The sequence below is a fragment of the Mercenaria mercenaria genome, chromosome 1 (genome assembly GCF_021730395.1).
Source record: "Mercenaria mercenaria strain notata chromosome 1, MADL_Memer_1, whole genome shotgun sequence".
NCBI lineage: Eukaryota > Metazoa > Mollusca > Bivalvia > Venerida > Veneridae > Mercenaria > Mercenaria mercenaria.
In genome coordinates, this window is record NC_069361.1 from 85967492 (window position 1) to 85980015 (window position 12524).

The 12524-nt window shown below is 33.6% G+C and overlaps 1 protein-coding gene across 1 annotated transcript; it reads left to right on the top strand.

Moving 5' to 3' along the window:
• Positions 1–5226: 5226 nt before the first annotated feature.
• On the top strand, positions 5227–12313 carry LOC123545414 (carbonic anhydrase 1-like). Its single transcript, XM_045331736.2, has 8 exons — positions 5227–5355; positions 7013–7045; positions 7352–7519; positions 7834–7979; positions 9707–9869; positions 10211–10374; positions 11387–11474; positions 12108–12313. Exons 1-8 carry the CDS (start codon positions 5268–5270, stop codon positions 12203–12205), a joined length of 948 nt encoding a protein of 315 aa, XP_045187671.2. The 5' UTR covers positions 5227–5267; the 3' UTR covers positions 12206–12313.
• Positions 12314–12524: the final 211 nt, after the last annotated feature.

A 12524-nucleotide genomic window follows, 5' to 3' on the forward strand; every position in this document is an offset into this window, starting at 1 on the left:
TAAAATAGACTGAAATGGCGGTATTAAAAAACCTATCCTAAATTATTTGCAAACGTGACAGTCTTTCAATACTGACACCATACCGATAAGTTCAATACAAGGCTTATGAAAGAAATGCTAGAAAAGTGTCGTTTACCTTTTTCACAACATCATGCTGAATTGCCTGAATATATATAAAACCCAACAGCCATCTTTCATTTTCAAAAATGTTATTAACCCTCTGTCCACTTCATAACAAAGTTGGCGACTGTTATGTCAGTATCACTGTCCTAAGGTGTAATGGCAAATTTTGAAAGAAGTCTTAAAAATAACAGGTTAAGTACTTGCTTGATCTATATCAATTCTTTGGAGGGCTTTGGAATATTTGGTCACACATTTTGATAAAGAAGAATGTATTGCACTGTACTTATATTGTCCGACTCTTTTGACTGAGTTACATTCCATATGAATCAGACAAGGTTAAAAAGTACGTGTTTGACCAAGCTTAGCTATGCATTGAAGGTTGAAACAACATCAAATCTGATGTGCGCTTACGTCAAGGCAATAACATTTCACATGTTAAATTCACATGTAATATTGTCTTTGTTTCTAAATTATTTCACTAAACTTGCTGAACTTGTTGTTAAACTATTCAAATCATTTAGAATTAAGACCACTGGCGTAAAAGAAGAAGCCACTTAAAGCTTTCAGTTAAAACATATGGAGAAACCTAGTTCCGCATTTGGCAGCTATGATTATAAGCATATCAACATGAGCTTGGATAATTTGATAGAGCGGCATCCAAGGAAAATTGATCTTACGATCATGACAACGCTTTGAGGGATGATTTTATAATTTGTCCATAAAACCATGTAAGGGTAACTTGTACCCTACACCGCCATCCCCTGTCCCCTTCCTCCAAGAAGCCACCTTTACAGAAATACAATAATTTGAAGGAATTTGCGAGAAGACGTAATTTATTTTCTGGCCAGCGATTTCCTTTAATATGTTTTTAAAGACATTTTTTCTCTTAAACAACATAGACCAAGATTTGAAGACATTTCAAAGATTACTGCCCAAAGAATATTACTGTGAAGTTTGCTTTGGTTTGGTTAAGAAGAAATTTGTCAAAGACATGGATTGACATTCATCAAAATGAAAGCAACGATTCTTTCAATGCATATTCATATTCGTTTATGCTTGCAGCTGCTATTTTCGCGAAAATTTGCTCACTTGAAAACATCTGTAGTTAGGTATGCAAAAAATATGCAAATGCAAACATTACATTCACGCTTTTGACATTAAATCGTTGTTTTACAAAACTGTCGCATATGTCCTAAAGCTTGTAAATAATGTTTAGCTATTAACATTTGAGAAAAAAATATTTTATGATTAAGGCACGAAATGGCCCGTTTTAGTAATTTTTGGTGTAATTTTGCAATGTTAGAGACTTCTGTAATGATCTAAGTATAAATACGAGGGCTGTTCAAAAAGAACGTAGACGTTTTCTTCAAAAGCGGCATAATTATTATATTGTGTGAAGAGCAATATGAACTATATCATTGTTATTCGCAATCTGTCTGTTATACGGTCTTACATTTTTGTAACAAAATTGCTGATAGGCGAAGCGCGTAGAACATTTTAATTACCATAGCTACGCATGAACGGCACAGTCGCTTTTTCATCAATCATGATTTGAATTCGATCGCTAATGTTCACATTGATAGTATACCTGTTTTCCTAAAAATATGTCAAAGTGCAGCAACACATCAGGGCGACATGCACCAAGACTATGACGTCATTCGGACGCGGGAGGCGGAAGTAAATAACGTTTAAACTAGATGGGCTTTACTGTTTAGAAAACATGTAATTTCGTCATCGATTCGCACAGATAATCAGAACTTTTGGCGACCAGCAACTGAAATTTATAAACAAATGGAGCAGACGCCAAAACAATGTTCGGCCATCTATGTCTTGATCTGATCTTAAGGTGATACAAACAATTCCCAAATGGTCCAGAATTGCTTAAATACAGCGAACGCGGAGGGAACAAGAGTGGCAAACTGTCACAAAATACGCCCGTCATCGAAATTGGCCTAATTCAAGGGCCATGATCCAAGAGCGCATGGAGCTATTTTTCTGGTTATCAAAGTTGGCCGAGATATTATGCTAACAAACATTGTCAGCAAAGTTGGTGAAGATCGGATGAAAACTATTCGACTTAGAGAGCAGACACGGCTAAATTTGCAGTTTTTCGAGTAATTCAAGGGCCATCACCCGAGAGTGCCTGAGGCGATTTTGCTGGTTATCGAACTTGACCGAGATATTATAGCCACAAACATTGTCACCAAGTTTGGTGAAGATCGGATGAAAACTGTTTGATTTAGAAAGCGGACATGCTTCTGGACGCCTACCGCCCGCCCACCGCCCGACCGCCACGGGTGTTCACATAATACGCCTCCGCTCTTTCAGAGACGGGCGTATTAAAAACGTAAGATCTACGATTTGATGTTAACGTCAATCTATGACACCGTAGATAATACTAAATACTCACGTTGAGCACCCTGTTCTAGACGCTTGGCATAATTATCACGCATCTTTAGTATTCTAACCAAACAACTTATTATGACTAAGAGACTTCATGTTGAGCCTTTCTCCAGATGCGCAGGCAGATATTATAACTGCTTTTAATAATACATCACGCTATATAGATGGTATTCTTAATATGGATAATCCGGTTTTTGGTCAATTGATGGGTACTATTTATCTTAGAAAGCTTCAGTTAAATAAAACCAACAATTCGGATACTGATGCTTCAATTTTAGATTTTAGATACTCTCTGTTTATGACGATATTATACATACCAAAATTTATGACAAGAGGGATGATTTTATTTTGATTTTAGTATTGTAAATTTTCCCTTCCCCATTTGAATGGGGATGTGCCTCAGGCTACATCTTATGGGGTATATATTTCTCAATTAATTCGGTCTGCTGGAGCGTGTAGTCATGTCAGGAATTTAAATGAACGCAATCAATATATTACAAATAAACTTCTTCAGCAAGGCTACCGTTATTACAAATTGCGTAAATATTTTGCTAAATTTTACTATCGTAATTCTGATTTAGTTTTAAAATTCAATAGTAATTTAAAGACACTTCTGTGAGAAGGAATTTCTAAACCAGTTTTTATTGGAATGTGGTTTACAAACTTCGTACGATCTTGGGTCATGGTAATTTTCCAACTGTATTTGGTAAAATTATAAAACGTTCTATAAATAGAGGTTACGACATAACTGTTTTGAGACAAACCGCAATTTTAGTGTTCAACAGGTTTACAGTTGGACACTACGCTTCCCTCTTTGATTGTGTCTGACGGAAGAGGGGGAGGACTCTATGATAAGCAGTTCTTAAACCCTACCAGGACTGAACTGTTTTGACATCTGTCTTCTGGCCTATTCCATCGGGCCCTTAAGGGTGTTTCTCTTGTTGCTCTGTTTTCTGAAAAGACATCGAGTACATACGTTTTCGGTTCTTAAGGTTTGCTTTTTTGTATTTTAACATGGCATGTCTTTTTGTTTCCCTTACGTGTGTTCTAGAGATTCACTTGGCGGGGATTTCTTTTATTTACACTAGTACTGTCCCGTATCTTTGTAACATGGTGGGAGTAAGAGTGAGGTTGTGTGCGCACCATAAACCGGTTTAAGCTCCCAAGTGGTGGTTTTGCTACTGACCGTTCCAAGGCGGTGCCCCACTGTGTTCCTTTGTTTGTTCGGTTTGTCCTGTGTGCGAGTGTTTGTGTGTGTGTGTTTGTGAGTGGTGTGCGCGTGTGCGTGCTGTGGGTTTTGTTTTGTGGAGGCTGCGTTTTTGGTGCGTGGCATTCCTTGTTTGATATTTGTCTTTGTTTTTTAGGTATTGATCATCCAAATCAATAAAAGAAATTTACAAATATAAATTAATTAAAACTTAATGAAAGCATCTCGATGAAGGCATAACACCGTTAACGTCGTTAAAGTATGATCGCCGTGCGCCGGGTTTGTGTAAGTAAATGTTTTTGAGGTTGTGCGGTCATTATCAAGTCAAATTTGCAGTATAGTTAGTAGAAAGATTGCGAATCAAGATGGTATAATTTTTGTTTTGCTTCATTAAATTATATAAACGCTAGAGAAAAAGTCTACGTTATTTTTGAACAGCCCTCGTGAGCTGTTTTGATCACAAAAAATGTCAACACTATTTAAGGTATACTGAGGTAAAATAGTTTAATAATTTTATATTGTACATCTGGTCTTAATGTCCTACTTAAATAGTTTATTAGATGTGGGACACGCAGTGACGGGTGGCGATAAGAAGAAGTTGAAAGGGCAAAACTTATCTTTGCCTCATTTATTTTCTCATAAGAACTACTTTATATGGCTTTTATCCAGACAATACCATTAAAACAATTGAATGTATCTTCTGGAATCATGTCATACTGACATGTGACAATGAAATAATAGAGAACACAAGAACTATAAGTTAATTCTTAATCAAATTTCCATCATACTTGATATTTGCATTTCGTAAAACAACTGGAGGACAGTAAGAAAAAATAAGTTAAAAATTAGAGGTAACTAGAGAGCCCAGTCTTATGTACCTTGTCTTACTTTTTATTGGACCTTGGCATGATAAATGTCATATATCACCGGGAGGGCAAAGATGTAAAGCTTGGATTGATTTCATCACCTTTTTGTGCCTTATGCATGTTTCTCGTACATTGTGTTTTCGTCACGTATAGGAAAGTATTTAATACAATGCAAGAATAATATGCATATTTCTCATATAAGAAAGTACTGATATGTTAAATTGTTTTTTTTTTCTTTGTTGTTTTTTTTTTTTTTTTTTTTTGCAAGTACAATGCGACTCTTTCACGTATTTGAAAGTATTGTTTCCGTAATTACAACTTGCGCATATTTTTTTTTTCGCGTATAGGAAAGTACTGTTTCAGTTATTTGTCTCTGCGCAAGTGCATTTTTTTGCAAGTACTTTTCCAGTTGTTTGTCTTTATTCAGCACCGTTATAGAATGTCATCAATCTGCATATTTCGTACATAGAAAAAATCTGTCACAATAAATTGCCACTGTGCATTTGTAATGTACATCTTTCTTCTTTAGGAAAGCTAGATTTAATAACCGACGGTTAGAAGTCTAGTAATGTGACAACTGACATTAACCAAAAGTTATATTGCAATAAACATTTCAAGGTATAAATATAATCACTAAGACTAGAATTTTTACATCAGTCTTCAGTGTGATGCGACGGAAGCAAGAAGTAATGGAGATTAGCATTGTCGCGTTTTTGATTTTTTCGGCTTGTTTGACAATTTATCATGGAGTCGATGGTATGCGCATTACATTCTTTTGTTTTATTGTATGATACCATTCTATTACTTATTAAATATGATTTAACTTTAAAAACTTTTCTTATCGAATTTATACATTTCAAGATAAAGCAAGAAATATTTTAATACTTAAGGAAATTTTAACGTCGTAATAATGCCGTTTATTTTATTCTTTTCGGTTAAATAAAAATAATATTTCAGTAATAAAGCAAATATCAATTTTTCTTTTCACTGGAAAGGAACTATACTACACTAAAGTCTTTATCTTGTATAAATGCAATACACAACAGAGCTCGGCACAGGGAAAAAAAAACATCCGCGCAGTCTGATCAGGATCCATGCTGTTCGCTTTTAAAGCCTATTGCAATTAGACAAACCGTTAGCGAATAGCATGGATCCTGACCAGACTGCGCGGATGCGCAGGCTGGTCTGGATCCATGCTGATCGCAAATGCACTATGTTGGTTTTCTCATGGTGCGGCTCAAATGTGTATTAATTACGGAGAGTTATTAGTAACTTCCAGATAGAGAGGATATTTGTTTGTTTCAATGTAAGATTGAAATGAATATCTGATGCAGTAATCTCACCAGTGACATAGCAACAAGTGAAAATCTAAGATATTGTGTTCATGATTAACAGATATTTTGATCTTACATGTAAAACAAACCATTTCTTTTTTAATTTCATGTTTAGATTTACCCATTTTTAATTTCTTACCGGTGAAAAATAAATTAAATTTGATATTTTTCACGGTGAAAATAGCAGATATACTAGTATTGCACTTTAATATTTCGTACGGAATGTAGATGGTTCTACTGAGACGCCTGCTTGCGATGAAATAATGCACGGAGGGGCAATATTGTGTTTTGCTATCTTAAGTATACTTTTAAATCTGAATTATTTAGATACATGTATATATTTACATAATTATATAATATCTGCCTTTGTCAATTTTTTTTTTTTTTTTTTTTTTTTTTTTTTTTTTTTTGAAATGGTAAAATGCATGCATTACGCTAAATGCCAGTAAACTTAGTAAAGTGAAATAGACCAACTGGACAAAGGCGGACCAAATTCTCCCTTTGATTTCTTTTGCAAACATATATTATATTCGGGTCCTAATGTTTATTTGGTATCAAAATGAAATCGGTGTACTACCCAAAAACGATACGTCTTTCTTCATTTTTTGCAACTGAACAAAACAGTTAACCTCTTATTTGTTATTTTGCCATCACCTTTACGTATGGCATTACAACTTTTACATCGGTTTTACCTCAGGAATGAAGTGTCGAGCGTGATTACATTGTATTATTTGCTTCACAATCGACCTAAAATAAAATAGTATAAACCAATGTAATTTTATATAAACTAGTGATTAGTCTGAACGATGGACTATGTCAAATCAGAGCATAAATGAAACGAAGGTGGCAACAAACATCGTTTACAAATCATGTTTTTGAAACACTAAAAACGGAAAAAAATATATCATTAATTTTTCGGATAATCCTGTTTTTATATATTTCTAGACTTGCATTTAATTGCGAATGTATCTCTACATACACAGTTCTATCTATATACTAACAATCGTATTTAAATCAGAATTTGATGATTGATCATTTTGTTGGTGCAGCTTTAAATGTTTTGCAACTTTGCTTTGCAGCACAACACCATTGGAGCTATCGTAACTATAACGGTGAGAACAATAATATAGCTTTCTACTCTATTTCCTTATCGAAAGTACGCATGTTGTAAGAATTTCAATAGGAATTCGTTACATAGTCTTACGAGATCATGTCATTTTTATAAAAATTAGTAAATTAATGAATTTCAAGATATCCTTTCGTTTATATTTAATATGTATTTTGGTTTTGAAAATATTAGTCTTTGCTAAGTACAACTGAATTTAGACATTTGAAAAAGTATTGATATTAAAAGTGTATAATTGAATGTAAGATATATTCCCTTTCTGTTATTTTCTCTTATTTAAAACAACTAACAGGGCCGGAGAAATGGCCGGAAATGTATCCTTCCCAGTGCACTGGATATTATCAATCTCCAGTCGACATTCGAACCGACGAGACGAGGTGTAACCTGCAGTTAACAACTTTCGGATTTTACGATCCACCACAGGGAGGAAAATTTATAGCTCACAATAATGCACATTCAAGTATGTTTTAGTATTATTTCGTTTCATCGAGGTAATTGTTTTAAAATAACATTTTCTGTTCATATATTCAATTATCAACCTAAAGTTACACATTTTTATAAAGCACATTAATTTTTTTATACATTTGATTAGTAGGAACTCGCCATGTTAACAAGAAGCTACAAATACAATAAATATACGAATACAAAAACAATATGAACTGCCCTGATTATATTTTTCAGCACAGCTATTAGGTATTACTTTAGAAAATATTTATTTTGCGAAAGTGTGCAAGACTTTGTATAAATAATAATATGAATAAATCTTTACACCAGTTCAAGTGGATACAAATGGTCAGTTTTTCCTCGCATATGGCGGTCTCCAAGACAGATACAGAATTAGCCAGTTACATTTCCACTGGGGAAGTTCCAATGACAAAGGATCAGAACATAAGATTAATGATGAAGCTGCCCCGATGGAGGTAAACTTTTAGAAAACATTTACAGGTAGAAAAAAAAAGCTAGGGACATTCATGAAAGTTTCTTTTTTTTTCGGCGACGCCGTCTAAATTCGTTTTCGTTACCTATGCCACGTGACTTCAGTTTGCGAATCAAACTACTTGATAACGCATTATAGATAATTTATCAAAATGGAAGATTTATGCAACACTCTGCTTGATGGGACGAGAGTGTCAATTTCTTTCACTCTGTTGATTGTACTACGCTGAGTGAAATGTAGACAAAGCGTTTATCCTAAACGACGCTGTTCATAGTTTTAAAGCTAACTTTGGCTCAGTATATTTAGCAAGAATATTGATATATCTCAAAATGATAAGTAAGTTTAATAAATATGATAAAAACCTGTTCAAATACCAACATATATCAAATTAAAGAAAGAGCTGAATACGGTCTGCGTATCACATGAATAAGGGTGTGATAAGAGTCTTTTATGTAGAGAACTGCTTTTTAAAAGATTTTCGTTGTTACAATTGTCGTCTGTATATGAAAAGGTTTCTTGCTTTTGTGACTTATTCAGATTGCATATTAAAATGAGTACTTGTTTGCTTTGATATATTTGTTATAAATTATTTAACTGATCTATTATATATGAATATTTTTCTTTAGTATGATATGCAAATATTGAACTCATTTGAAATCTGTTTTGTTATATATATGCTATATAATGACTGAATCTCATTACACTGAAATGAAGGTACGCTGCATACAGTTTATCTATGTGATATGACTACGGTCAAACTTTGCTTATGAAACAGAAATATTGAAATAATTACAATTGTATGTTTTGCTTGATCTTCACTTTTTTATAGGTGTGACGTCATTGTCCAAAGATTCATGAATAGCGAATATGCTATTTGTTAAAGCGGAATCAGTTGGCCTATTTTAGAAATAAATAAAAATAATAAATAAAAAAAATCCTTTAATTGATTTTTTTCACATGTATTCTAATCAAACTTGATTTGTAGCATCTTTATTAGGCCAACTTTGTTCAGCTGGGACATTTGACCCCTTTAAGGGGCTGCTAGAGCTAAAACTAGAAATGCCTTTATACAGCGTCTCATGAACAGCCTCGTGGATCTTTGTCATACTTGGTCTGGAGCATCACTATAAGGTCCTCTTCCAAATTTATTTATATAGGAACTTGGGCCCTATTAGGGACCGCTATAGCTAAAAGTAGATATGCCTTTCTTCGCATTAACCACTAAAATGTAATGGATTTTTATCAAACTCGATGTGTAACAATATCGTAGCTATTTTGTTACAAATGGAGATAGGGACCAATTAAGCTAAAAATATAAACACGTTTAATGGCCTCTTCTCATGAACCGCTTCATGAATCTTCATCAAACTACTGCTGTAATTATTCGTCTAAGGATAAACGAAAAAAAATGCAACCCTATTAGAACGAGATATGCAGCAGCTTAATTTTTCAATTTCATGCAACAGTTAGAAACAAAAATATACATCAAAGTTCAATCTCTGTTGGGTATACTTGACTAAAAGAAAATATTTTAAATTTTAGTTATTTAAATTTAAATCAGGGCTTGGTGTCTACGCAAACAATTTGCTCTAAAACTGTAATAAACTGAACAAAACTTTAATTTTAAACATCTGTTTATAGAATAGTTATAGCGTGAAATATGTTAAAGATTTATTTTATTATATGGACACTTCTTGTCTTTACTCCCAGATGCACATTGTAAGCTGGAACGTGGATAAGTACAGTAGTATGGCAGAGGCAGTCACAAAACCAGATGGGCTAGCAGTTTTATCTATACTATTTAGGGTTTCATATTATGATAACCCACTACTAGAACCACTTGTACAAGTCATTCCATACATTAGGGACCCGGGCAAGTATTACAATACGTACCAGCCATCTAATATTACAAGCGTGTATAACCTTCCCAGTGTTTTATAGTAGATATTATATACAGTTAATACGAACTTAATTAGATTTCTTCGAAATATCAAGATTTTTCAGTAACTGTGAAAATATTTGACTGAATTAAGTAAAATTTATTCATTGTCTTAAGCATGTGATTGCTTTAACACACTTGATATTTTTAATTCTGAGTACGTTTAGACTTTCTATTCTAATGCTTTCAAACTGGAATAATCAAAGTAGGACAAACCGTCAGTTAAGTTTTTCGTCCTTTTTTTAAATGTATGTTTAATGACGTCGACACTTCAGAATGGAACAACAGTGTAGAAATTCCATGTGTAGCAATAAGCGCATTTTTGCCAAGGTGTCCTGAAAAATACTACAGATACCATGGATCACTGACCACCCCACGATGTTACGAAAGTGTTACCTGGACCGTGTTTAAAGAAAAACAAACAATATCAGAAAGACAGGTACAATGACCTTAATTCGACCCCTATTCAATTATTGTTTTGAATTTGGCGGTTAGAGTGTATCCTTTATTGACCTTTTGGCTACATACATAATACTTGACAAGGATAAAACGATTTATAAATCATAATGTGAACGGCATAGGCCACTTTTAATGTAACAACTCGGCTTTACTGCCACATATTTTAACCTCTGCTGAAAGACAATCACGTCACGGGCTAAAGGAATAAAACGTGTAGCAATCGTAACTACTTTCACATGACAACGCGCTTTCAACCTCGAATGAGAGACCTAAATATCTTAGCACTTACATGCGATGGACACGGTTTTAATAGATACCTTAGCTATTTTCTTTCTTTGTCGGAGTAACTGATGGTCTTTTATCTATGAAATTTAAAGCTATTAAATTCTGATATAATGTCTCTAGATTAAATTTTGGAAGCAAAATGTCATCATTAACTATCACTGTAAATGGTTTCGTGGAGTTTGTATAACTATTATGTATGAAATTTGATACATAATATATCATTTTAATTAAATGATAAACTACTGATCATATTATAATTCTGTTTATTTTTAATTTCTAATGTTGGCACATCTTACATTTTGTCATTTGTAAGCATTAAGCAAATACAAAAATGTATTTCGAAGAAATTGTTGGTGATAAGTATTCCTACATTTCAGATTTTTCCTTTTTAATTCATGAAATCATTTCTGACGATTTAATATAAATTTTTCATCGCATAAACCTATTTGTGACGATGCAGTAAAAGTCTTTATGTAAACTTTTGACATGACAAAAGTGTTTCAAAAATAGTATTTGTAACTATGTTTTGAAATGGGAACATTTTCTGCAGGGCTTTGTGTTGACTTTAATAATGTTTATATTTCAATCAAATATCGACAATACCAGAGGTAAGTTAGTTTGCGCTTGCTTCTTACTGAGGCACAGGATTCAAGTATCAAAATTCTCAGTCAATGCAGATAATTTCTTAAGTCATAATTTGCTTTCAGTTGTACTATTTCCGCTCAGCACTGATGGCACATACGACTAAAGAATTTCCAATACCTCATACGCCGCACACCATCGTCAATCCCAGCGGTAAGCACAGAATTAAATTTGGTATTGTGAATATAGCGTTTATACGTATGTATATTTATATAATATAAATTCACTACGACATGTCTGTAGGTTATCATGTATATGTTAATAAAACAACTAGTTGCTCGATGACTTTACAAAGCTCTCTACTACAAGAATGCTTTGCTGTTATGCTTTCCGAAATTGATTTCTAAGTTTATATAGTATATCACTGACAACGTTCGAATGACCGGGATTGTTTTATATAACCTTGCATCGGTATTCGACGATGTGATTGTAGTAAGTGTAAAATATATTGTTTTAATTTCAACAGAGGTGACGTTCGCCGTCTCTGAACACATTCAGTAAAATATAAACCAAAACGGCGATACATACTTTACCGAACACCCACTGGGAGCGTTGGTCTAATGATTAGAGTTTCGGCCACTCAACAAAGAGGTTCAAGATTCAATCAGGTCGGGACCATATCCTCCCAAGTAGATGTTTGTCAGGGACAGGACTCGATTCAAATAAGTTTCGAGCAGTAATGTCTATTTTGTCATTTTACAAATTTTATTGGAACAAATACTTCAATTACATTAGCCAATTTATACGTGATATGAAACAACAATACGTACCAATGTCTCATTGTAGGTGAAATACTGGACCTCTTAGTGGATAACGCCAGACCAACACAACCTTTGAATGGAAGAGTAATCGAAAGAAGTTTCCCGTATCTGGACGTGGTGTAAATCAACGGACGAAATGTTCTTCTGAATATTTACTCAAGAATCTGTGTCGTACATGATTTAGACACGATACCTCTTCAAATTCTACGAAATACAGTTTGCAACATTTGATCAGTGACTTTGTTTTTCATTTTTCTTGGTTTTCAGAATTATGTTGTTTTTTCTTTTCAAAAAACTGATTAGGTAGTCAGATTTTTTATGTCATTACATAACACTCTTTCTTCGTAGCGTTTCCATCAACGTTGATATATAAACACTTTTAAAGAAGAGTACAAGATTAATTTAAAGTGTTAAAGCTGTAACATGTAGTTTTGACTGCACT

Excerpts from the sequence above, each read along its gene's own strand:
- LOC123545414 (XM_045331736.2), top strand. The coding sequence starts at position 5,268 with ATGCGACGGAAGCAAGAAGTAATGGAGATTAGCATTGTCGCGTTTTTG. Across the intron at positions 7,520-7,833 it reads TCACAATAATGCACATTCAA|TTCAAGTGGATACAAATGGT; the intron begins GTATGTTTTAGT and ends TCTTTACACCAG. Across the intron at positions 7,980-9,706 it reads ATGAAGCTGCCCCGATGGAG|ATGCACATTGTAAGCTGGAA; the intron begins GTAAACTTTTAG and ends CTTTACTCCCAG.